The 27,386-nt window shown below is 37.3% G+C and overlaps 2 protein-coding genes and 1 pseudogene across 11 annotated transcripts; 1 reads left to right on the top strand and 2 right to left on the bottom strand.

Annotated features, from left to right (window-relative positions):
* Positions 1 to 3,192: 3,192 nt before the first annotated feature.
* Positions 3,193 to 4,752, bottom strand: LOC145594228 (uncharacterized). The gene has a single exon (XM_081650562.1). It carries the CDS (start codon positions 4,750 to 4,752, stop codon positions 3,193 to 3,195), a length of 1,560 nt encoding a protein of 519 aa, XP_081506688.1.
* Positions 4,753 to 13,493: 8,741 nt separating this feature from the next.
* Positions 13,494 to 14,069, top strand: LOC145594227 (putative mitochondrial protein AtMg00860 pseudogene; annotated as a pseudogene).
* Positions 14,070 to 16,482: 2,413 nt separating this feature from the next.
* LOC145593552 (protein SLOW GREEN 1, chloroplastic-like) lies at positions 16,483 to 26,953 on the bottom strand. Of its 10 annotated transcripts, none has more exons than XM_081649814.1 (11): positions 24,532 to 26,953; positions 23,503 to 23,758; positions 21,851 to 21,962; positions 19,437 to 19,904; positions 18,507 to 18,769; positions 18,130 to 18,349; positions 17,657 to 17,770; positions 17,110 to 17,283; positions 16,899 to 17,034; positions 16,737 to 16,800; positions 16,483 to 16,676 (listed from the first exon to the last, which is right to left on the bottom strand). In XM_081649814.1, exon 1 carries the CDS (start codon positions 26,797 to 26,799, stop codon positions 25,723 to 25,725), a length of 1,077 nt encoding a protein of 358 aa, XP_081505940.1. In that variant the 5' UTR covers positions 26,800 to 26,953; the 3' UTR covers positions 16,483 to 16,676; positions 16,737 to 16,800; positions 16,899 to 17,034; positions 17,110 to 17,283; positions 17,657 to 17,770; positions 18,130 to 18,349; positions 18,507 to 18,769; positions 19,437 to 19,904; positions 21,851 to 21,962; positions 23,503 to 23,758; positions 24,532 to 25,722. The 10 variants fall into 10 exon arrangements, with proteins under 10 accessions (XP_081505940.1, XP_081505941.1, XP_081505939.1 ...); XM_081649815.1 differs by having other exon boundaries at positions 16,483 to 16,800; positions 19,437 to 19,606; positions 19,784 to 19,904; XM_081649813.1 differs by having other exon boundaries at positions 16,483 to 16,800; positions 23,503 to 23,591; positions 23,658 to 23,758.
* Positions 26,954 to 27,386: the final 433 nt, after the last annotated feature.

Genomic DNA, 27,386 nt, shown 5'->3' with positions numbered 1-27,386 from the left:
TATTTCTCTTGCTTCTATGTTTCTTTGTGTTGTTTTGTAGGTACGTCACGGGCTATATGCATGGAAATTGAAAATAGCACCCACTAGCATCAATATGCACTTTTCGGAATTGAATTTGAGTTTGAAACAAAGGAAAACGAAGGATTGCAAAGTATCAAATAGGACCTTTGTGCATTGTTTCAGCCATATCTCAAGTTCTATAGATCGGATTGATGTGCTTCAAGTTGGGTTGGAAACTAGACTTAAAGAGCTTTCCAATGATAGGTCGCACGCCTTCATACGATTCATAGATTGAGAGTTACAGCCTTCCGAAGTTAGCCCTGAAATTCTGCCGCGGGCGCGGGGTTGCTGCAGCTCCAAAACTGCCGTTTTTGGGCAGTAAGCACCCGCGGTTGTCCCGAGGGCTCCCCGAGGGCGCGGGCCTTGGCCCCGCGGGCGCGGGCTGGGGCCGCGGGCGCGGCTATCGGGGTTTCCGTCTTCCTCCGCGGGCGCGGCCGAGTTCTCCGCGGGCGCGGGTTTCCGGGTCTTTCACGATTTTTAAGCTTCTTTTCTTCTTTTGTTTATATAGTTTTTTGTTTCCTTTTTTCTTGATTCATGTAATTCTTTAGTCTTAGAATAGTTTTCTCTCTCTTAGGTTGAGAGCTTCTCTCTCTAGATTAGGAGTAGTTTTAGAGAGAGAAAGTGAAGAATTTCAATGGTGATTGAGAGATTGAAGATGCAAGTGTGACAATTGTGTTGGAGATCTTCCTAATTATCAATGAGCATTTCTAAACTCTATCTCATTCAATTGCTTTGTTTAATTTGATGTTTGTTTGGTTTGATTTTAATATTTGATGTTTGATTAGAGTAATTATTCTTGATATTTTGTTGATTCTTAATCTCTATAGTTGATAGTAGTTTTGATCATGTTTCTTGAGTAGTTTACTTGCTAGGGTTTGGGTAAACATGTGTGATTGATGGATTGAGGTTGATTTGGGAATTTGAGTAGTTCTTGTGTTGTGATTAAATTGATTCATAGAGGTTTGCATGTTGCTTAGTTAATTGGAATAGCTAACCATGATTGCTAGCATTGATTGCATGATTGAATTGATTGACATGGCCACTTGATATTGATTTGATCATAATTGGTTGAGTGTTTGATTATGTTTCTTCCTATTGTTTAACACTAGAGAAATCTATGTTAGAAAGTATGAAGATGATTAGTTGAATGCTCCTAATTGCTCCTACTATTTGTCTTTGCATTGCTTGGATTGCTTGACTCCCTAATTAGCTTGATTATCATGAATGCATGTTGATCCCCACTCCCTAGTGTTTCATTTGTTTGCTTGGTTTAGGAAGTAGAATAGCACTACCTTTCACCTTAGACTTCGACCTAGCTTAGGCGTAAATTAGAAATACTTGAACATAACCGTTCCTAGTGGTTCGACCCTTGACTTACCTCTATACTTGTATTTAGGTAGTTGAGTGATTATAAATTTGTTTGACCGTAGGGATGATTAGTTCAACGACCTAGTTTTCCCCACGTCAAGTCCCTCGAAAGATGCCTAACCTAGATCCTTTGAAAGATGCGTACTTGACCACAAATGATAAGGGTGAGGAGAATCTCATCTATCATTTCCTCCATTGCTTTGAAACTGGGAACCCTTTTCCTCGTGAGTTCTATGAATCTTGTGAGACTGGTGGGTACTGTACGCTGTACACATATAGGGCTTTGGGTCAAGTCCTCAAATCTGTTGATGAGGAGGAACGTCTGAAGAAGGAGGAGGGGAAGATGAAGACGGAGGAGGACCCAGTTCCGATGGTGGTTGAGTCTGGGTCTGCTAATGCTTCTCCTGCAGATCTGGGCTCTGCTGCTCCTTCTCCTGCAGATCTGGCCTCTTCTGCTGCTGCTCCTGCAGATCTTGTGGCGGAATCTTCTTTGGGGGTTCCTGTGGCTCCTAAAAAGGCCAGATCTAAGAGGCCAAGGTCCCCCCCCAAAGTCAGATCTACGAGGAAGGCGGCGCGTGTTGCTCTGAGAAGGATGCGTGGGCTTCCAGACTATGAGTTCATCATCCTTTCTTCTGATGATGATGAGGAAATGGAGGACGCTTCACCTTCTGCTGCCCCTGTGCCTGAAGTCCCTGTGGTCAGATGCTATGTGAGGCGGATGAACCGTTCGGTTCAACCCTCTGAGTGACTGCTTTCGTAAAAATTTCTAACCCTAATCTCTTTAATTAAATTTTACTTGAGTCCCTCATATGTGTTGCTGGGTTTGATATGGAGTTATGCATGTGACTTCCTGGTTTGATTTGGTTGTATGCATATGTTTGTTGGTTTTGATTTGGTGATACTTGATTATGTTGTGATTGGTGGGTGAATTACATGAGTCCTGTTGCCTATATGCTGGTGGTTTGTGATTTATTTGATGGGTATGTTGGATGAGCATGCTTGTGGCTTAATTGAAAGGCTGTGTGAGGCTGAATTCATGTTCTTGTTATGTAAATTTGTTATGCTGATGCTGTTTTTGACACTACTACTTCTGCTGCCTTCATCTGTTTGCCTTGATCTGTATGACTGTGTGCTGTCTAAGTTGGAACAAGGGATTGTGTTTGATGAATGATGAAAGCTTAGGTCAGTTTGCTTGAACATGTTTATTTTGGTGGTTTAGTCAGTGTTCTCAATGATCATGCTTTGTAGAGAGCACTGTGTATGGCTTGGTGTTGTAGTTGATGCAATGCTTTAATGAGTCCCCCTTGCTGGTTGTTGGCTTATGAATGTGTAGAGTCCCCCTTTTCCTGTTTCAAATTAGACCCTTGTGTGAGTCAAATGATGAAGGGACTCAATTGAATTACACTATACACATTTGAGTTGCTCCAACACTCTCTTTTTTGAGATTGTTGTAGAGGGAACAATGTTGTGAAGTGTTGTATTCAACAAAATAAAAAACCCTTTCTGATGACTCCATTTTTTGTAAACCACTACATTAAGTTGCCTTTGTCATTTCATTGTGATAGTGATTACAAAAGTTGATGCACATAAACAAAAGAGTACACATTTGACTGCCTATAGTGTTAGTTCAATTTAAATCAACAAAATACACCTAACCACCTATTCATTAACAACAACATAAGATGGAACAAACAAAAGTTAAGTGGTTATGTGTGGCAGTCAATGTTGTAACTGTGCAAAACCTGGTATGAAACTGTGGGTCCCCTAATCTGCATCCACTTCCATTTCCTCTGCTGCATCTTGTGTCCCTTGATTGGCTGGCCTGAACATTGTGTCTAGGTAATCTACACTTCCCAACACTATGTTCCTTTGCACCTCAACCTTGTCTGGCAGAATACCAAAATTCTCTAATTTTTTCTTGTTCATATGTGGAATTTTGTACTTGTTACCCCCCTGTGCTTGCAAGATCATGATCATGCATTTTTGCAAAGTGATCCATATGTACTTGTTGACCTCTGGTTTGAAACTGTCATATGACTCAATGACCTTCTGCACTAGCTCATCCAAGTTGCTTGGAAATGACTGATATTGTAGTGATTGAATTGACCTGAACAACCCTAAGTCTAGCACATTCAAATCAGGTGACTGTGGTGGCTGAAACACCAATTCAATGTTGAACCCATTTGCAGTTGTTGCTTCAATGAATTCTTGATCTCTTGGAATCTGATGTGGTCTTGCATTATCCCACTGAATTGTGACATTTTTGCTGAGACTTTGTGGCCATTTTGAGATGATAGATGGTATGACTTTTGTCAGCAACATATCCCTGATTACATCCCTATTCACATTTTGAATTGCCTTAGTCTCCCATGTTCCAGCAGGCCTGTTTTTGCTTGTTTTCTTTCCTTGCTCTTTGACTGTGAAAGGGAAGATACCATATTTCCCATCATGTAGTAGTTCCCCATTAGTCCCATACAATGGCTTTCCCACTACTGCCATAAACATTGCTTTCAGTTTGAATCTTCTTGACTGTTGAACTCTGTGTGGGTCTTCCTCACTTGGAAGGAGATAAAATCTCCTTTTATCTGGATTGAGGTAGAACCATTTCTCATCTATGTGGATGAGATGGTCCATTTCCTCAAATGTAGGGTCTGAGTCCCCTATGATTGGATTAATGTGTGACAAAATCCATTTAATTCTTGCAACTTTGTGGTCACTTGTTAGAGCTGGTTTGTTGCTGCTTGTATGGGTTCTGAGCCTACCTTTCTTTTTTAAGTTGTGAAGAGTTACATGAGATATCTTCAGTGCTGCTGCATAACTCCTCTCTGTCTGCCTAAGATGCAGGGGCACTGACTGTAGGAATTCATCAGTAAATTCCCTTGGTTTAGGCCCTGTTTTTCCAATTTTTTTGGACCTGACATCAATCACATCACCTTGTTCCAACTGTTTTTTGATATCTTGCAAAACCCTTGTGATTGTTGATTTGTGTATAATGAATTTCTGAGACAATTCTTGCATGTAACCTCTTGGTAAGTTGCCATTGTGCATTTTGAGTAGCATTGCATCTACAATCTCCCTCTTCTTATGCAAATCAAGTTGTTTTCTGCTTGTTGGTGCTTGAATGTACTGTTGAACTTCTGTTTCTGGCTGTCCCTGTTGGTTATTGTCTTGCTGCCCCTGTGCTTGCATTTCTTCATCATCAGATTCATCATACAAGCCTTGATCTTGCATGTCCTCTTCATAATCATAGTACAGCTCTGCTAGTTCTTCTTCTGTTAAAAGCTGATCAACATCCAAAAACACCCCTTCTTCATACTCTGCCATGACTTTTACTACACATGAATCTTGTCCAGCTTTAGGTTGATCAAACAGGAGTCCCTGCTGGTTTTTTTTTGTGAAGAAGGGGCGTCCTGGTAGGCTATATGGATGATGGAGGTGCCAAGCCAATGAAGCGTCTGTCTATGTGAAGAAGATGTGCAGCACTAACTTTAGATAGGGTTTTTTTTTTGATAATTAGGGAACTAATGAATGTGATTAGTGCTAACTTTTGGGAAACAATTGGTGTAATTGTAAAAAATTCATGGCTTGTCTTTTGGGAGAAACAAAGAATTGTTATGTAATGAATGAGGCTCCTTTTATAAGCCTCATAAATGCTACTCTTTAATGCAAAAATCAGTTTTTTACTTTGAAATTTTGGTGGGAGTTTTGAATCTCCCAAAATTTCAAAGAGTTTGAAATTTTGGTGAAAATTTTAGAGGGAAACCTCTTTCCCTCAAAAAACTGACAGCTTTCCCCACTGAAATGCAAGTGGGGGACCGTCCTTTTCTCTCTCCTCTACTTTAATTAATTCCCCTAAACTCACTCTAATTTTCACCCCTCAAATTTTGCATCGTGAACCGCAAACTCCTCCAAAGTTGCAGATAATATTTAACGGAGGTAGTAGTATTTTCTCCTTTATTTCTTTTATTTTCGTTATTTTAGTTGTTTTCTCATTATTTTAGATTTTAAAGATTAAGTTTTATTTTATTTTAGTTTTATTTGGTTTTATTTTCATTTCATTTTCTTTATTTTATTTTATTTTCATTTTATTATTTTTCCTTTCTTTTATTATTTTCATTTTCATTTTATTTCTTTTACTTTTATTTGTCGGTTTTAGTTTTATTTCACTTTGTTTTATTTCTCGGTTTTATGTGTGTTTTGTAGGTATTTGTTCCAAGTCCGATTTGGTATTAGCTAATGCATAGTTTGGTCTTCATCACCATCATGGTGATGATGGTGATGGTGTTGGCAACAACCAGGAACTCCTCACTTCTCTTCCCCTGCTTCACAACAACAAACTCAATCTCCCCTGTTTCCCGTTTTCACGCAACAGCAGCAGCAGACTCCTCCAACACTCACCCCGCAACACCACGCAACACCAACCTCCAGCCACCATCACTTCACGCAACACCACCAAATCCACCACCGAAATTTCCACCAGCAGCAGCTCCACCGTAATCCCGCATTTAACCACCAATCGCAGCCACCATTGGCAGCCTCCCCTGCTGCCCCTTATTTCCCCCAATTCACTAACAACAACCGCAATTAACTTCCCGCAATCACAGCTACCATTCGCACCCACAATTGCAGCAGCGCAACTCCCTCGAAGCAACTCCGAGCAGCAGCGTTTCCTCCGCAGCTCCACCTTCATTCGAACCTCAGTAGGTGCGGGCGCACACTCATCTAGTGCGGTCGCACTCAGCTGGGTTCGAATTAAAGGTTGATTGATGAAGTTTGATGATGATGAGAGGCAATTTGATTGTTCGTGATTAGAGGTTGGCTGTGCGAAGCATGGGATTTCGTCCCAATTGAAGAACAGCAAATGCGTGGCTGATGATTTCTTTTTTCATTTTCTTTTTACTTTATTTTCCTTTTAGTTTTAGTTTTCTATTTTCTTTCTTTTTCTTTTATTGTTTTATTTTATTTTCTTTTCTTTTCTTTTCCTTTTCCTTTTCCTTTTCCTTTTATATTCTTTTTCTTTTATTTTATTTTCTATTTTATTTTCTTTTAACCCTTGTATTTATAAATACCCATTTTTGGGTAGAGAGAGAAACAATTAGACAATTAGAATTAGAAATTAGATCATTTTTCTTAGCTTAGTTGAGAGCTTCTCTCTCTAGTTTTTAGGGTTAATTTTAGGAGTAGATTTAGAGAGAGAAATTGAGGAATTTCAATGGTGATTGAGAGATTGAAGATCCAAATGTGACAATTGTATTGGAGATCTACTCTATTATCAATGAGCATTTCTAAACTCTATCTCATTTATTGCTTTGTTTAATATTCATTGTTTTGATTGTTGATTTTGATTGGATTTTGATGAATTGATGATTGATTTTGGATATTCATGTTTGTATTGGTAGAATTGATGATCATGTTTGAGTAGTTGTTTAGTTAGGGATTTGGTGAAGCTTATGATGTAATGAATTGATGTAAATTGGGGATAATTGATGGAGTTGATGATGTGATTAAACTTGGTTGATTGATCATGTGCATGTGTGTGATTAATTAGAGAGTAGCTAACTTTGATTATTGCACTAGATTGCATTGTAAGTTCACATTGATACGGACCATTGATTTGTGGCTTGCATTTACACGATTGAGGTGTCTTGTGATGTTTCCAAGCTAGAGTTTATCGTAGTTGACGCTAGTTAGACCTCTAGGAGAATAGCTTGACATGCTCTTTTGGTTGCATGATTGATTTTCCCTCACATTGCTTGACTTAGTCGACTTTCCATTCCACTTTGCATTGTTCATTGCTATTATAAGTGAATCCTAATCCCTAGCTCTTATATTTGTTTGGTTTCTTCGTTTTAGTAGTTGTTAGAGTCACCTTTTATCACTTGTCTTCGACCTAGCTTAGGCATATAATTGGAAGCACTTAGGCATTACCGTTCCTTTGGGTTCGACCCTTGACTTACCTCTATACTTGTATTTAGGTTTGTTGAGTGTTTATAAATTTTGTTTGGCTTAGGGAGAATTAGCCCAACGACCTAGTTTTCCCCACGTCATTGGCGCCGTTGCCGGGGAACGGTGTCTATGTTTGAGTGTTTTTGATTGCTTGAGTCTAGGTCTTTGTGTATACTTTTCTTTTATTTTGTTTTTGTTTCCTTTATAAAATGGCATGTCTCTCATTTCCTCAATTTGACAATGAGCCTTTTTGTGAATGTTTTAATAGACTAGAGGGATTTCTTGATTGTAATTGTAGTAGCCTTTGGGAGGCTTGTGAGATTTGTTATTTTGGTTTGAATGAGCAAACTAGGGATAAAGTTGAATGCATGCACAATGGTGAATTTAGAGCATTGTCAATTGATGATGCTTGGGATTTTTATGTTTGGTTTGATAGGGATGTTTATAATAGGGGTAATCATGATCCTAATATTGATGTGCAATGTCTTGATTCTTCTTATGTTAGCATGATTTCCCATGATTTGTCACATGATCCCATTAGTGAACCTAGAACACATGATTTCAACTCTATTTCCCCTTTTGTTCATGATAATGGAGTACATGCTCAAGTTGATGCTAATGGTGTGTTTCAATATTCTTCATTATTTACCATGCCTTCTTGTGATGTGCTTCGTTCCCTTGATAATGAATCTCATGTTCTTGATTTTGCCCCCACCCCCCAATTTGATGTACATGCTCATGATTTCAATGTTGATTCTTCCAATCTTGGTTGTACTTCTTCTTCTTTTGTTGAGCCTCAATCTCCTACATCCTTTGAATCTCTTATTGCTACCTTGGAAACTCGAATTAGGCATGTTGAGCTTGGTGATGATCTTGGGCCTAAAATAGAGTCTACTCTTAATTGTTTGAGAAGTCAATTGGAGATGATGAAAAAGAGTGAGGAGCATTTTGAGGAAGGAAGAAGGAGAAATGAAGAGCTAAAAAGCCAATTGTCATCTTTGATGCTTGTATGTGAAAATAACAAATCCAATGTGTGTGTTGAGGATGATGATGGTGATTTTGAGCAACCAAGAGTGTGTGAGGATACCATTGGTGAGCATATGAGCGATGGTGAAGAAGTTGAGAACGAAGAGAGTATTGAATTTGAAAATCCCAACCCTCCCACCCATTGTAATGAATCTCAAATGTATGAATGTGACTCTTCTATCCATGAGTATTTGGACTCGTTTAAGGTTATGTCAAATGTGTTTATTGAGTGCATAAGGAATAGCCATAGCCTTTTAAGCAAGTTGATTGAGAAAGCTTCATGGGAGAGAGATGATTTTGAAGTGAATTTGCCTCCATTCATGCATGGTTTTGAGACTCTAGGCTTCAAGGAAGTTGAGGGAGCTATTGTTCATGAAGGTAGTGGAGGAGATTATGTGATTCCTCTTGGGAGTTGGATGTTTGAGGGAGATGGTGATCATGAGTGTTCTTCTTTTGAGGATTCTATGATTGATTTGCATGCCCTCATTGGCGATGAGAGACCTTGTGTTGAGGGAGTCGCGAACCCTTTACCTATTTCTCATACCCCTTTCTCTCAAAAGTTTGACCACATCCCCTATTGCCCTATTTTTCTCCCTTCCTTTATTGGTAAGCCTATTGGGGACCCTTTTGTCTATGAGGATTTGCATGTGGGTCATTTGTCTCAAATTGAGGAAGAGGGTGATGTTGCCACCCAAAAATATTTTAGTGAGGAGGATTTGCCTTTTTCTTTTTCTTTTTCCCCTTCTTCTTCTTATTTTCTTGTTTTTCCTTTTGATCCTTCTTCTTCTTTCTTTTGGCACCTCCCTTCTCACTTGCGTGCAATGATCTTGTTGCACGTTTTTCTTCCGTCATTTGCCTACCTTCTATCATATGAAATGTGTAGTAGTGCATTTGACAAGCTCTTGCGATCGTTGAATTATTATTTTACTAGAGCAGTCAAGCTTGGACCTTAAGCAAGCCTTTCTCGGGAAGTAACCCGTGTTTTAGATTAGATTTTCCTTTTCTTTTTAGAATAGATTTTCTCTCATGGAAATTTTTGTGTGCCTTTTGCTAGGTACATGACTTGATATACTTTGGTGCTTCGATTTGGATCAAGAATCAAGGAAGGTTGACTCCTATCTTTGCGAGCATATGGAGACAAGGTTTAATTCTTGAGAAATTAGCTTTGAAAGGTTTAAATTGGGTCATTTGCGGGTATTTACACCCACCTAATATCCGGTAATATCTTTCCTTTCTCTTTCTCTAGTGGATGATGCCATGTTGGACATATGTTGGTTTGTTGGATTAATCTCCTTGTTTTCCCCTCCCATGGATTATATGATTTATATTTGAGTGTATTGTCTCATTCAAGCTTGGGGGAGGGTATTCTATCATGTTTGGTGGGATGTTGATCCTCATGTGTTATGCACCTTTGTATATGCTTTTCCATGTTTCTTATATTTTGAAAAAACTCCAAAAAGATTTTTGTTTCTATCAAGGCAAATTTGCAATGTGTTTTGTTTTGTTCTTGCTTTGGACATAATAACATTTGGACTTGTATAATTGAATGCTTTTCTTCCTAAATGGTAATGGTGTGCACGGTTTGAGAGTACGCTTGGTTGATTCTAGGATAAAGCATGCTAAGGTAGTTGTTTAGAACTAGTGGGAACATGAAGCCGGATTCTACTTGTTTGTGGCATGTTTGGTAGTTGCTTCCTATAGTCGATTTGACACCAATAGTGAGTTTTTGCTACAACCATGTGAGTTCTATGTTTTTCAAGCCTTCTACCTTACTTGTATGAGCGGCATGGATCCTTGACTTCTTGCAAACCTAATCTTGACACTTGACTCATAGATCTTGAATCCGAGACCGAACCATTTAGGGAGGACAAAGGCATATTTTCGGGGTGGTATTTTTTCATTTTTAGGATAGATTGTTTCTTTCTTTATTTTTGGGTTTACATTTGCCTTCTTGCAACCATTTGAGCCTTATACCTTCTTTTCAAGCCACGACATCTTTAGATCTTTGGCCTTTTGTTTCTTTTCTTGGTTTTTGTGAAGCAATTGCTCGTTCTTGATGGAGTTTGTGGTGGAGAAGTTGAAATGTTTGGTTCTTATGATAGCAAGATTGTGTTATTTCTTCTTTTTGAATAATGGCAAGTGAGTTTGAGTAAAAGCCGTCCTACATTACAAAAGGCATGGACAAATAAGTGCAAAATCGAAATAGCCGTCCAAAGTTAAAAGAGGCGAGGACAAAGCACTATAAAAAAAAAAAAAAAAAAAAAAGTGAAAAATGAAAAATTCAAATTATTTTGATGTGAGTTTTCTCCCTTTTTGAGCATTGAGGACAATGCTCCATTTAAGCTTGGGGGGAAGCGTTCTCACGCTTTTTGTGTATATGTTTGTGGTTTATAGCTTTGAATAAGCTTGGGGGTGTGAGTATTTTTGTTTGGATTGGTGTTTACTTGATTGTGATTCTAAGATAGGGCCCGTTCTTTGCTTCACTTTTAGGAAAACCACCAAATTTCAAATTTTTAGCCTACCTTCACCCTTATTGCCTTAACGTTACAACCTTGGGAAAAGACCTTTTGACCTACATGATTGAGTCATTCATCGGTGGAGAGGAATGTGAGTCTTAGGAATAGGGAGAGGGAATGCAGAAGTCAAGATGTCGAGTAGCCTAAAAATTCTCTTTTTCCGGTTCCTTCATGGAATCAATGGGATGCTAATTAGAGGTTGATTTGAAGCTATTAGGAAGAACGGGGTAAGATTGTTTGGGATGAAAGTGGGTTGTGAAAGCTAGTTCCTATGCTTAGCATATTTATGTTTCAATCAACCTTGGGTATCTTGGAGCGTGCACTCCCTTACTTGTTTAGAAAGATTCGCATCCACTTGTGCTTGTACATTTGCAAAAGTCCTTTCATGAACATTTGTTTGCTTTTCTTGTATTTTGTTTTCTTTTTCATGCTTTGCCTTGTTTGTATTGCTATGAGAGTTATGGGTCAAACTCTTAGGATACCCTTACGAGACCTCACTCGTCCTCATAGGCGACTTTGGGGTTTAAAGGGCTTGTTGTAGCTAAAAACAACCGTGATTCCTACGACAGTGAGTCTTAGTGTATATTCTTATCTTGAGTCTTTCTTTTTCTTTTTTAATAAATTTTTCATCCTTGATCTTCCTTGCTTTGTTTTGCTCGAGGACGAGCAAAAGGTAAACTTGGGGGTACTCTCAAAATTGCCTTCACCGCCTGGTGAAGGGGGAAGCGAAGACCCACCTTGAACGTCGCTTCGTAACTTCCGAAGTAGCCGTTTGCGTTGCGTTCGGTGTCTTCCCAAGAAATGGTGCCGTCTGGGCGAGGCACCCTTATTTTCCACCCGTCTCCCATGGGGTGTGCCTTCAAAAACTTATCAAGACCTTTTTCCATAAGATCAATGTCTTTTGAGGAGACGTGGATCTTAAAGGGATCATCTTCCTCCTTCCACGTCTTCCTCTCTTCTTCCTCGCTATCCTCAAACGGGAGAAGATCGTCACTGCTTTCAGAGGAAGAGACGTCAAGACCACTTCCCGTCTCCTCCCCAGATAAAGATATGGAAGCTGAGGCGGCCTCCTCACCGCCTTGGTTGTTGACCTCCTCCACGCTTTGGTCGCATTCCTCCAAAAAGGAATCAGGAGGAGTTGGGAGGCCACGCGGAGGAGATCTCTCCGGAGCCGTCTGGTGTCCAGAGCCAGACGTCTCCCCTTCAAGCGTTTGGCCGCCTGAGCCATCGCTCCTATAATCTGGATCCTGTGCCGTCTGCATAGTCCGAGCCATTGTGTCCTGCACAAACGCGCAAATGGTCGGAATCCAAGCATGAGGGTGGTCCCAACACCCTGAGACGGCACTACCAGTCCTAGACTCAGCCGTCCCTGGTGAACGGCTGGATTCTACCCTAGGTTGTGTCGTGTGTGTTGGTGATGAATCCATTTATTGCAAGGAATATATACAGGCGGAAAAATGAAAAAAGAGCTGAAAGAGTCAGAGACGGTACCTTTAGATTTGATATCTGAAGGTAGACGGGTCGGCCTGTGTTGGTGCGACTGAGTTTCTTCGAAATTGCGTCTGACTCAGACGGATGTCTTCTGTTCTCTCTTTCAAGATTCTCTCTTAAGTTTACTCTGAAATTTTTGTGAAGCGTAACGAAAATATGAGGGTAAAACGGCTATATAAAGAGGGTAAATGAAGGGGTATTCCCGTAATTTACTCAAAAGTTGAAAAGTTAAATTTAGGCGGTAAAATTACCACCACTCAGAGAGTGACGTGTGTCACAGATGCCACGTGGCGTGCCACGTCACACCTGTGAGGGGCAAATGTTTAGGGTAATTTTACCCCTCCATGTGGCCCAATAAGAGGGTGACACGTGTCAGCCCGGGGATGGTCCAAAATGGACCTTTCATTGTTTGACACGTGTCATTCCGAATATTAGGGGAAAAGGTCGGCCTTCAGGTCTAAATCCCGAGAAAGCCGTAATACGGCGCAGCCCATCTCTGATTAGGGTTCCGTCACCTGATCAGGGGCACAAATCCCAATGACCCTATAAATAGGGAGATTCCCCTCTTTTGGAGGGCACATTTTCCCATTCACTACAAACTGTCCCTTTGATAGAGACAACTGAGCTAGAAAACCTAGCAGATCCACACCTAAATTTCCGCACCTTTTTCTCTCCTTCAAGTTACTAACTTGAGCGTTGGAGGCGGAGCACCACCTAAACGGTGTCTCCGTTGATTTTGCAGGTACAGAAGCCCTCCGGACCAGTCTTTGAGTTGTAACTCTCCCAAGGGACAAAAACACCCAAAACAGTTTTAGTTGGTAAAAAGGATGGCACTTGGAGGTTATGTGTGGATTACAGGGAGCTTAATAATAGAATTGTCAAAAACAAATTTCCAATTCCTATTATAGATGAGTTGATTGATGAATTGGCAAGTGCTAGAGTCTTTACTAAGTTGGATTTAAGAGTTAGTTATCATAAATTAAGGGTGAATCCAAGTGTTGTGTTTAAGGCAGCCTTTAAGACTCATACAGGTCATTATGAGTTTTTAGTCATCCCATTTGGACTGACTCATCTTTTCAAGGTTGGATGAGCCATGTTTTCAGGCCACTTTTGAGAAAGTGTGTGCTTGTCTTTTTTGATGATATCTTGGCTTACAGTAAAACTCTGAAGGAACATTGGGAGCATTTAGCTGAGGTGTTTACTTTGCTGAAGGAACACTGTATGTCTATTAAGGAAAGCAAATGCATCTTTTCTGCAAACAAGGTGGAATACTTGGGTCATTATATTACAAAAAATGGTGTAGAGACAGATCCCAAAAAGGTGGCTGCAGTCAATAGTTGCCTTACTCCATCTAATGTCAAAGAACTTAGAAGCTTTTTAGGGTTGACTGGTTATTACAGGAAGTTTGTGAAGGGTTATGCAGTTCTAAGCAAGTCTTTAATAGACCAGCTGAAGAAAAATGGTTATGATTGGACTTTAGAAGCACAATTAGCTTTTGAGCAACTCAAAGCTGCTTTAGTGTCGTCACCAGTCTTGGCTATTCCAAACTTTTCTAAACAGTTTATTAAAAATGGGAACAGTATCTTGTTGTGGGCCATTTTATTATCAAGACAGATCAGAAGACCCTTAAATGATTGCTGCAACAAAAGATTTCAACCCTAAACAAATATTGGTGGTTTTATAAAAACTAGTCGTTGGTGCACGCGCTACGCGCGTGCCCCCTCGACGGTTAGATAAGTAATTTTCGCGAATCTGTATGGTCCATGTAGTATTCAGTATTACGTTGCGGTTTTGTAATAAAATAGTGAAGACTATTATAGAGTATATTTTACAAATCGTTTATTAGAAGTAGTTTTATATGTGATTTATTTGCGTTGTAAAAATAGCGCGTTATATATACAATTGATCAAAAAATGCGTTTTTGCTTAAGCCTATTCAGTTGTTTCTAGAGCTACAAACAAAAAGCTAAAAGAGCGGATTTCTATTCATTAACCCCACAGATTAGATTTAATCCTTTTGATTTTGTTCCTTCATACTATATTTAAAACGATGCAAATTTAAATAGCTCGTTTAGGAGACCATCCTTTTGACTAAACAGATGTATTATAAAGTAAGGCATGCTTTTACAGAAAGCATCTCTCTCTCTCTCTCTCTCTCTCTCTCTCTCTCTATATATATATATATATATATATATATATATATATATATATATATATATATATATATATATATATATATATATATATATATATATATATATATATATATATTATGCGTTTTAAAAATTTTCAAAGATGATTATGGTAAATCCCAACCTACTTGAATATATACCTTCCTCGCATAGCTTCACTAATATGAGAGGACTTATCTTTCTCAATCTTATTAAATCTTATCAAATCTCTCTTTCTTTCTCTCTCGCTATCTCTTCATTCCTTCCCTTTATTCTTGTTTTTTTAGATATGTAGCTATTTATGACATTCTTATCAAATACACGCGCACCCCCCAACGCTATGATATGTAAATTTGCTCGTGATAATATGTGTGTTATCCTGAAGATTTTTAAAATGTATGCAAATTTGGTTTATGTTAATTGGATATGTTTTAATGATTGTGAAGTTTAGGTTTGTATGCATGTGAATGGTAAAAGCAGCGTATGGGTTAAGGAAGTTGTCTAGGGCTTTCCATTTTCTCAAATAAATTCTTCTTATTTTGAAAAATTATACATTTTATTAACTATGACTATTTACGGCTAACATCATGTACATAACGTGTTTCGTAATTTTACTCATTAGAAATAAGTTCCATTCTTGGTCACTGATGATGCCCAAGCCACTTCAGAATTGATATTATAGTGTAAGATGAACTGGAAATGTAGGGTGAAAATCACCTGTTACAACCCCCCCTCTCTCTCTCTCTCTCTCTCTTACTATGTTTTTTCCTTAGTCCATCTCACTTTCTCTCTGTATCTTACTCTCTTTTGCTCCCATTCCTTCTCTTTCTACTCCTACTCTCTTTTTGTCCCAGACCTTCTTTCTCTTCCAAATATTGTATGTATTTGTTACCTCGTCCCCAAAACCACTTTATCTTCTTCAAGGATATCAACTCTCTCCACTACAATGACTTGACTAATTTTTTTCAAGTCCATAATAGGTAAGTTTTAAAAAGTTAAAATTTATTCAAAAAGTATTGTTTACGTATTCCTTGATTACAATCATTACATAGTAAAGATAGTCATTAAAAAGTTCTTCATCTCGTTCCCTTTAATTTCCTCGAAGCCTCTCACCTCCCCCTCCCCTTCTTTTCCCTTTCCTTCTTTTTCTTCCTTCTTTGCTATCCAAATAGAGCGTAAATCTCAAATTTTGAATGCACGAAGCTATAAGATATAATATTTATCCATTACTGACAGATTTTGAACCAAAAAATTACACCTAGGAAATAAACCCAAGATTTATAATGAGTTTAAAAGCAAAACCATTTGATCAAAACATCCGCATTTCAAAGTTATGGACACAAATTCATAGGTCGTACCTTTCAAAATGTAAACCCCAAATTTCTTTTTCACTCCGTAATAACTTGTCATTTTGGTGCAAAATGATATGTTTTCTTTATTCATAACTGTATTTTATTTTGAATATATATGTATTGGGTACAATTGTACATGTATGATGTTAAGTAAATTAAAATTACATTTATTGAGTAATAATTTAGAAGCCGTATCGCAATAACCTACAAAGCCAACAACCAATTATTTTTTATTAAAGTGTTGGAATAGAACCAACAAAACCAAACATGTAGCATCTTTTAATTTCTTAAGAGCATTAGGCCGGAAAACTTGGTTTGGTGATTCTTCTAAGCCACAATCACCACAAACTTTGAGTTCCACTTCTCATCAAAGACGCATGCCAAAAGTTTGGAATATATTTGGTTCCGAAAGTTGAAAATTATCGAAGGATGATAGTCATGGGCAACCCTAAATGGTTTTGAAAAAAAAAAAAAACAAAACAAAACAGAGAGCTTAACTAATAATCAAGCAACAACGCATACCCAAAATATGATAATATGTTCAACTGACATATAAATCAAACAGAGCCTATAATGACCCATTTTAGAATTGCTTAAGCTTAAGACAAAATTTACACGAGTAACATCTTCGGCAAACATATCTCATGATGCTTTCGCCTTAGACACAAAATTGTCAATCATTTCGACCTTAAAAGACTAAGTCCTTAGATGCCCTATATTGTGAAATCAACGACCAATCATTTCGACCTTAAAAGACTAAGTCCTTAGATGCCCTATATTGTGAAATCAACGACCAATCATTTCGACCTTAAAAGACTAAGTCCTTAGATGCCCTATATTGTGAAATCAACGACCATTCCCTGGAGCTAACCTAAAAAGCATGAGAACAAACAACATTAACTAATGGTAATAGCAAATTTTCCTTTTCAATTCCGGAAATGACAAGGAAGGGGGAGTGTAGAAATTTACAGCAGCAATTGATGGCACATCAGAATGCTCTGGTGATCCATGAGATACATCCACCCCAAATTATTGTGGGCACTTTTGAAATTAGTGGTGTAGAAAGAGTATGCTCAACAACGAACATGGAGTTCAACCCACCAAGCTGTATAAAAAATAGACAAATATGAGAAGCCACACATTTAAAAGAAAATAAGACCATCAATAAGCACCAATCTACCTCTAATTTCTAACAAATATGTGAAACCCAAGCCTAAATTAGTACTACTTAACAATTTAAAAATCAAGCTGGGGTTGTGTTTGATTTCCAAGTCGAACATCTTGGCAGAAGCTGTTCAGCACGGGAATCATCAAGTGATGGCAGATCTCTTTAAAATAGTTCTTTACCCTTTACCTGCAAAATTGATAGTTTGAGTACTTAATCATTGTTTGTTCGTAGATCAATTTCACTCCATCAATACCAAAATTTAATAAAAGCAAAATGAGAACTCGAAGGCTCTGCTAACCAGAAACAAAACACACGAACACATACAAAGTCACATACTGAAAGCTCCAAAAGGATCAAGTAGGCATACAGAAAAAAGAGAGGAAATAATAACGGTGCTTATTACACCTGAATTAGCAAAGTGATAACTGAACATAAATCTTAGGCTGATACAAAACACCAATGTCCACCACTATGAATTAAGGGGGAAATTTAACAGCAAATATTCCAAACCAATTGGTTGAATATTAGAACAAAATTAGAGATGGATGGGATCACTTACCACCCAATTCTTAAGTACCAATTGCTGATCCCTTTACCATCAGAAACTCCTTTAAACATGTTTAGTGCCCTGTATAATCCACAGAAATAAACCTCCGCAATTGCTCCAGCAGCCCTGACAGTAGCAACAACCACCATAATTTCACTTGATACAACTTATACACCGACTCCAATTGAAATCAAAATGTTATAAACCTAGTGTCACTGTCGCACCTAATCTTTGATGCCAAAAAATTCCCACCCAAAAAAATTTTACAGTATCTAAGGAACCCTAGAAGAAATGGTTCAGTAAAATATAAAAAATACACTTTTATACTCCTCCCATTTTCTCTAGATCCCTTCATATAAATTAACTACTTACAAAGTTATAGAGGTCAAAAGTTGAGCTTAGTCCAAAATTGAGCAAATGAGAATATACTCACAAATAAACATTAATATAGACAGACATAGAGCACCATATAATTGTATACTTACTCTATCAGCTTCGGCCACAGTCGCTAGAAACTCTCTTTCTAGGATTAGGTGAGCCTCTTTCATCGCATTCCAGAGCTGGAGAACGTCGACACTGTTCTCTATGTTAAGCAAGTCGTTCTCCGGATGTACCTCACACTCCCTTTTCAAATGAGGAACAACATACACATGAGACAATAGCAGAAGGTGCAGAATATATTCCTCCATACTTTCTGGGTTATAGCTGCAGAATGACAGCAGAAACACAGCAGTCAACATGAAAAAAATAATGTGCATATCACTGATCAAAGTTGACAAGCTAAATTAAGAATTGTCTAATTTCATTCAAAAAAAAAAAAAAAAAAAATTCAAATAGTCAAATGGGTTCTGAAAGATCTTACCAATATATTAGCATGGGCATAAATTCGGCCACCATCATCTATATGAATGACAACATCAGCTCAATAATCTTCATTAAAAAGGCGGTCATACAAATCCGTTATTGTAGTGCTCAAAGAGCCTTGGTCTTCATAAGATGACATGCCCTTGGACTTAAGCAAAACCCTCTTAGGTTGTGCAGCGGGCAATGGAGGTGCTAGTGGAGGATTCACACTCTGAATTGTCGATCACATCTCCATTATACACATTTTATTGATTTCAACTCCTGCTAATAATGAAAAAACTACTCAATTTTAGTAAATCATCAATTTCTTAATCAAAATTTAGAACTCTTCATCTTCTACTCAAAGCTTACATAGATTATATAAGGGTCTTATCAAATACATTGCCTAAAATCAACCTCTAAATTTAGTCCATCATAATTTTCCTTTTTTTTTTGTCTTAATCTTTTCTAAATCCAACCCAACAAATACATGAATTTAATAATTTTTTAAGGAAATACATACACAAGTATATAATAACAATTAAATAAGATCCCTTTTGGGTTTTATGAGATTATGATCAATTATACAAATGCAATCATAATTGAACTAACAATTACTATCATATAAGATCATACTGCAGATAATAAATTTAAGAGAATAGAAAGAACAAAATTATGAGTTGTATCAGATCATTTCACAGACATTGGATACCCAAATGAATGACAAAGCTCAAGTAAAGTAAAAATTTTCACACCCATGAATATTATAACCAAAATGAGAAGAAAACTCAAAACTTATAGCTCAATGACAAAAAAGAATGCCTGAATTAAGAAGTTGCTATTTAGAAGTATTGTTTATAAAAATTGAAGCCTAATATTTCAGAAATGAGCAATTTTTCTATCTTTCTATTCAACCACAACAAATTGAAAGGGAAAGAAAATACATTACAAGTTTATGAGTTTCATCTATATTTTAAGTGGTTGCAGTCCTGAGATAGCGGCAGTCTGATGCTGGAAACTTCGCCATCACCAGTACCCCTGCCGCCGTTCATCGCAATAGTCTCCTCTAGTTTCTCACCAACTCATAGCCGACGTGGAACATAAAGAAAAATCGTCATCCTTAAAAGAAACGGAGGGAGTAAATAATAATGGCCGAGGCCCAAAACGAAGATGGGTAATTGAAGCAGTAAGGGTGTGGTTTTGGGTATGGGAATATAGGTGGCTGCAGACGACGTTGTGACTTGAGTGCAGGCATACAGTAATATCAATAGAGCAGCAACAATGCCATTTACAAACCTTTGGCATGCCAAATTTTATCTCATTTGCCTCTACAATGGTCTTCAATTTCTTATTTCATACTCGTAAATTTAGTTTCTTATGTCATTCACCTCTGAATTTTGCATACCAACAACTATACCTGCGACAACAAACAAAAAATCAAGGAGGCAAATTAATATGGTCATAGATAGAGAGATAGCAAACCCATGTCCAAAATTGTAAAGGGGTGAAAATTGAACACGGATATTCCTGCTTTTACTAACAAAATTAATACGAAGTAGTAATGTGCAAAATCGAAAAAAAGTTACTCCATAAGATATTGTTGTAGCAATGGGAGAATATAGATACCCTTTACAAAAATAGAATAAATAGTTATAAGCTTCCTCGTGGTATTTACATATACTTCGTACATTAGAGCCCGTATATACAAGATTCATACCCATTTGACAGCTTCCCAAGCAAATACTTGGTCTAACTCTACCAACTCTTTGGAAGACAACAGCATTTAAAACAACTGAAAACTTCAAAATAAGCAAAAACTTAAGAGTCTCCCTTTCATTGATATTACCTGGATCATCATTTATCAACCAGACTTCAATCTGATAATTATTACGAAGTATTAATTTTATTATTGTGACATGAAATTGAAAAGGACTCAAGGAACCTTTCCAGTTTCCACCAACGAATCTAAACGGGCCATCTATAAATTCCAACCACTAAACAAGCATATTTCCTAAATAATTTGACAAGTATATTATTATCAGCCAATCATATCTATTAAGACTACTACGACATCAACATAATATAACTAATATAATTAAAATTAATTTTAACATTTGACTTTATGCGGTTTACCAAAAACACCTTTGACCGTTAATTAAATATGTAAAATCTTTAATATTAATATATACTTGTATGTGACATAAATCTAATAAGATTTCATGTGGAGAACTTTTGTATTCATATATATATGGTTAAAGTTAACAAATTTTGGATCTGCAAAGTCAAATAAGACAAATTTTGGACATGAAGTATTAATAAGAACACACACAAATCCAATCCAAAATAGAAACCATGCATACAGCGGCCAACGCCATTAATTCAAGGAAATGATAATGCAATGCTCTCGGAATTATCAAAGGTTAGCAACCTAACAGAAGCAACAAAGATGTCTTACGCAAAGAAACATGCAATAATATAAGAGGCAACAAACATGCCTAGACTCTAGACTTTCCTCCTGCCAAAAATGTCAACATTGATTAGTAGTTACAATGGACGATGCCAACATAGTGAGCATACCATGTAATTGTGGAACATAAATCAAAAGGTTAAACTAAAAAACAATTCCTGGGAATTTATGCTCAACTAACTCAGTCTGCCATAATCACAGGGGCTGTACTGCTTAAGGTTTTGTCAATAACTAAAGTAATTTCAATTATGTCCCTAAGAGTAAATAATAGTAATCCCTCTGAACCTCTAAGATTGCCCCAATTTTCTTTTTGGTGTATTACTTTAAGTTTGGCCCATACCACAAATGGTCAAGAGTGACCGCCACATAACTCTCACATACATCTGAACCCACCAGTTTTCTCTCGCATCAACTCCACCCAACTAAAACTTAAAGATATATACTCTAATGCCCAACTAAAAATAAAACTATTATATACTCTAATGGCCAATGGGGCAACCTTAGAGAGACGGAGGGAGTAGTATTTAATTGAGTTTAAGTAGACTCCACAGGCTTCCAAAAGGTGAAATAAAGCCCTACAGGCTACAACAAGACACCACAAGAAAAAACAAAGCATGGAAACTTTTAACACTATAATAACCTTCTCCAGCTCAAATCCTCAATAATGGGATTATAATCATCCTGCTTAAATTCTTTTCTACAATTCCACAGAATGCTTAGAATTCAAAGGGTAATATATTTTTCCAATGCACAAAATTTCTTCCTAGTTAATCTTTATTCTTCCAAGAGGAAGGGTGGAGGAAGTGGTGGTCAAACCCCATAGTTGATGTCCAAAAACAATGCATCAAGGAAACTACTAAGAAACAGGAATATATTGAATCTACTTTTTCACTAACCTCCTTGGATTTTGAAGAACTATGTTGGAGTGCAAAAACTTCAAATGATGTGAACCCCACCAATGTCACTTCAGTAATCCAACCATTCCTGCTTCCCTCTACCAAATTATCTCTGTTGAATAACTTTCATCAGAATTTCGCAACCAAATGTGTCCTTGATAGGAAGAATCCAGCACAACACAAAATACCGTTGAAAAAAAAGCACATTCAGCTTGAAGAATCAATTTCAAAGAAAACGTCAGCAACAAAAAGGACTTGGAGTTGGTCTGAGCTAGAGAAACATCTTTAAATTTTAATATAATGTAAGCTCAATGATTTACTTCAGCCACTGTAATACATATTGAGGCACTATCTGCCGGGCTAAGCATAGCTTTGAATGGAATAGTAAGAAGAAAATAACCAAAATAATAAATAATAAAAACAAAACAACATTAAAAGTCAAACACTACCTTAGAAGTACTACACACCCATTTAACACGAATGTGTGACAACATAAATGGAAAAGATATAGAGCCTTTATCCAAGAAAAGATTGAAAAAAATATTAGGGAGCCTACAACGCCTTAGTCCCAAAATGATTTGGGTTCGGCTAACATGAATCATTATAAGGAACCGTCCGACAAAGAAAGAGCACCCAAGTAAAAATGAAACTTTTAAGAGAGTCAAAAGATTATCAAGAATAAAATTAAAGAGTGGTAGTGATAAAAACGTGTGAGTAAATTAATCTAAGAATTCTGGCACTCAGCTCATATCACCATGATAAACAGTAAATAGAACTTCAAGAAATCTGAGATCCTATTGACACCAAGGCCATCAAGACTGTAATATGCAGACAACTTTTGCTGAACAATACACATGACTTCATAAAGTGACATTATACATCTGAAACAAGCTGAAAAAAGGAAGGACGATTCAGAAATATAATGATTCAGAAAAAAAAAAAAAAAAAAAAACCATCAAATGAACAACAACAATAATCTTTTATTTTTTTTGGCTACCGAAAAGCTGTGACGGAGGGGAATCGGTGGTGGTAGGCATATCACGAAAAGGTCGAAGCTGAATATCTCCCCATTCTTCTGATAGTTAGACTTCCTTCTCCCAATTTTTTTTCCTTTCTCTCTCCTCTATTACTTACTTCGTCGACCCAAATCAAACAATCCCCCCAGAAAAGCAAATCAATCTCGAACAATCGATCATTTCTAGGGTTTGTTTTAATTTCTATTCAGATTAGTGTTTCATTTCTTCATTTTTTGTTGATTTCATCTATGGCGAAATGGCAATGGAGGTTTAAGGAAGAAGCAAAAAATTGGATGATTGAATTACTAATTTGAGTCAGATTGCTAGCTTAATCTTCAATTCAAACTTAATCAGGTATATATCTTCAAATTTCATGCGTTCTTCATAATTTAGGGTTTTTACTTATGTTATCATACCTAATCTTGATTCGTTCTGAACTTGATGATAGTAATCTTGTTGATATTTATCTGATTATTGATGTTATTTTATCAAATCGAGTACAATGATGATTAATCGCTGAAATTTGCTTCAATTTCTAAGCACAAAACATGCTTTTTTTTTCGGAATTAAGGATTTCTAGATTTGCTGATTATTAGTTGTGGTGCTTTATAATCACCATAAATCGTATCCTCTTACCTCTGAATTTTAGCAGAAATTGTTGTAGCTACCTCTGCAATTTCATCTACCTCAGACTGAACGGGAACCTCGGAGACGGCGGGCCGAAACTGGAGGAATCGAATTCACAAGAGAGGAGTGGTAATTGATCAACTAATTCAAAGAAAAAAACTAACCTCAGAAACTGCTCCAATGGTAATTTTGAGCTCATCGCCATTGTTGTTGAAGGAAACATATTTTCTCTCTCCTTGTTTCCATAAAAAGTCTGAGCTTCTTTCTGAGATGAGAAGAAAGAGAGCTAAGGGAAGTCGGTGATAACTGATAAATCACTCAAGCTGTCAAGCATGAAGCAAAGGGTAATTTCGGCATTTCATTAATTTCGGGGCTGAAGATGTAATAACGCACAAAGTTACTGTTACTAAACTTTGCATATTTATAAGTGTTATTTATAAGTGTTATAGATAAATAGATCATTCTCTCTACATTCCTTGACACTCACATTAAACATAATAACAGCATAAACAATAACAACACAACATCAACAACTATATCAACGACTCGATTAAAGCAAAAAAAAAAAAAAAAAAAAAAAAAAACTTGTCCTCGTAGTCAAATGCATGTATTAAAATGAACTCATTTCCCCTAAACTCATACAACATACTGGCAATTCACTAGGTTGCACTTTTTCTTATTTTTCAAGCCTACTAATTTGTCAAGCAGAATATACTAGCTACAGTACAGGCTAACCCATCGTATATTGTACATAGTAACATATGACTATTCTGTTTCCTGATTTCCAATAGAATAATATGAATCAATCTGCTACTTCATACCAACTTTAATGTCTCTTACTACAATTCTACAAAGTTGTAACATAGAATAAAATCATGAATTGAATCATGTACAATGTCTTACAAAAATTAACATGTTCAGCATCTCAAACATCACCCGAATAAGAACTTCACCAAATAACTCATGTTTATGAAGGAATGTTCAGCATGTGGCACACATAAGAAAAGAAATATAAGTAATTGATAATACTGAAATCACCTCTCAGCTGCAAGATTTTAAGAGGGAATTGGTTGATATTCTCAGATTCTCTCCCCTCTTAAATCATTTTACAAGCTCTCCTAGCTAAGCATTCATCACCTCAAGTTGCCCGCCTTGAGAGGAGTGAATTTGAATGGCTTAAACTCTGTTATGCGGCTAAGGTAGATTGTTTTCTTGGAGAGGCTTCACTGTCGAAGTATCGTTAAAACCAAGCGTGACTTCCCCATTTCTATTTTTCAGTGTTATCTTTTCAATCAAAAAGTTCAATAATCGCCAAAGATAAGCATAAGAAACATATCTTAGAAATAGATCAGGAATACCTTCTAACTGGAATGCTGAAATCATGTAGGTAAATCAAGGATGATTTTAAGCAAATTGCTAGCAAAACTAAGAAAAGGAGGATAAAATTATCGTTCTCCCCAGTCCCCTAGCAAAACCAGTAAGAATGAATATCAACATATGAACTAGAAAAACTTGCTCGTAAATTGGCCAACCCAATATGCAACCTCTACCAAACTTAAAGATATCAGCACATTTGCGAAAATTATCAAGAAAATACAGTTGTGAATTATTAATGCTTCTAGGGTTTCCTTTGGATATTCCTATGAGATTATTCATGCAGTGTATGATAATCAAATAAACTGGGAAGCAAGCATTGTACATTAGTAGTTTATTAACCAAATAACTCAACTTTCATACAATGTACCATACTACCATATAACAACTCATAATCATGGATTTTCTTTGGCTTGTGATAAGAGTATAAGACATATAAACCTCAAAAACTAGTTCATACATGTAATATTGGCCAGCCCAATATGCAATCTATCCATAAAAATCAAAGCTACGCTGATTCATGAAAATCTAAAACAAATTACTTTTGATGACATTTGCTTTCAAGTCCTGAAATTACTCCTCACAAATGACAAACATACAAAGTATAAAAAAGGTAACCAAGCCCTGAAATTAATTATTTCATTTCTGACTGAAAATTACTCAATGTACTACAATGCCATTTTCAAAACTAATCATAGTCTTTCTCTTGCCTCTAAATAACTCAATTCGATTTTCATTTGATCTTCGATTAATAATGGTAAAACTCTTAACACATAAACTAACACTAGAAATAAAATTAAAGCAAAATAAAAACCAAAACCATGCTATGCATATAATTTCCTTAACCTCAAGCAACTAATTTTGTGACCCCATTTTCATTCTTTCATTCTCTCCCATTTGTGAAAATAGCTTAGTAGCAAGCATATTTTCATCGAAATACTTTGCATAAGGATGACCCTTTGGCACAAGCCTCTTATACTTGTCAAATTGCATCTCTGCTTCATCCTTCTTCCTCAACAATGTGTAAATAATTCCTTGACACAAATAAGGCCTAAAATCTCTAGGCTCTTCCTTCTCTAGTTCCTGGTAAACCTTCAATGCCTCCACATAATTCCCTTGGATAACTCGAATTTGCGCCATCAACAGCTTAAAATCCCTCATTTCTTCATTCTTTTTCTCCTTCTTACACGTCTCTGTCGCCTCTTCAATCCTCCTAGTGACTTCCTCCATCTGCTTGACATCCGATTCGCCTTGCGAAACAGACATTACAAGACCGTGGAACGCCTCGACACGAAGCGGGTCCTTAGCTATGATCTCTTCAAAACCCGATTTTGCCATTTCCGATTCTCCCATATACGTATACATGTGACACCTCAATAATGGCCACTCAACATCCTCTGGCTCCAGCTCAATCAACCTGTTTAACACATCCACTGCCTCTGGAAGCTTCTTGTTCTTGATTCTCACTTCCATTAACGATTTCAATGCTTCGACATCATTCCGGTTCACCGCAACAGCTTCCTCGAGCTTTTTTTCTCTCTCCTCGCTGAAACTTACCTCTTCTTCCTTCTCCGATGTCTCAACCATAGGCGGTGCAGCCGGCTCAGCTCTTGCAGTCAACGACCTGTAACCTAACCCAGAGAAGAAGATTGCGGTCGCAGCAACGGCAATTGAAAGAGGGGTTTTGAGGAGAGAGAAAGGGTTTAGGGTTTTATGTTTTGCTGATAATTTCGTATTATCAGCCATTGACGATGGATTTGGAGATGAACTAGATGTAATTTTGAATGACAACGATTTAGAGGGGAAAGGACGAGAAAATTGGGTGTTGAAGGAGATTGAAGAGATGGGTGTTGAGAAAGATGGGCGGTTATGGTAGCGGGGAGAGAGCGGCAATGGCGGCTGCTTGTAATTGATTTTAGTAAGAGACTCCATTGTTGATAGCTTGAATCTTGTTTACAGTGAAATTTTGAATTAGGGAATTGCAGAGGACAAGAGAAAAGTATAAGGGATTGAAAAACACTCGGGCTTTCTAGATAGTGGGTTAATATAAGGAAAGGTAAAGGGTTGGTGACTGAAAGTCTGAAACCTTGAAAAGAGGGGTAAGTGGCAACTGGCAAGTCCATTTTCTCCTATCACTCCGTAATAAACAACAACATGTGATGCCACGAGTGCTAGTTTGTACTCCCTCCGTTTTTAATACTTACTCCATTTTTATTTTGCGGCCGTTTTAAATATTTGCTAGTTGGTTTGCTCCCATTGATTTTCAGCCGGCTCCTCGTCATCGGACACCTCGTAGCCAATTTCCAAGGCCCAGGCCTTGAATCGAGGCGGAGCTGCCTCTCCCAGCACTTAGGCGTCAGACACCGCAGTGGCGTAATCATACCTAAGTTTGTAGATTTCAAAGTCTATGTCTGGGTAAAGGAGACAATTATCTTTAGGCGGGCTTCATTGTCCCGCTCAATTTCCTCAACTAGCCAGCGCAGCTCCTTAGAGATTTCACCTCGGTGCTGGTTCCTCAG

This window comes from Chenopodium album, chromosome 19, assembly GCF_948465745.1.
Source record: "Chenopodium album chromosome 19, dcCheAlbu1.1, whole genome shotgun sequence".
Classification (NCBI taxonomy): Eukaryota; Viridiplantae; Streptophyta; class Magnoliopsida; order Caryophyllales; family Amaranthaceae; genus Chenopodium; species Chenopodium album.
The sequence above is the reverse complement of the archived record's forward strand: the minus strand, read 5'-3'. Positions and strand labels throughout refer to the sequence as shown.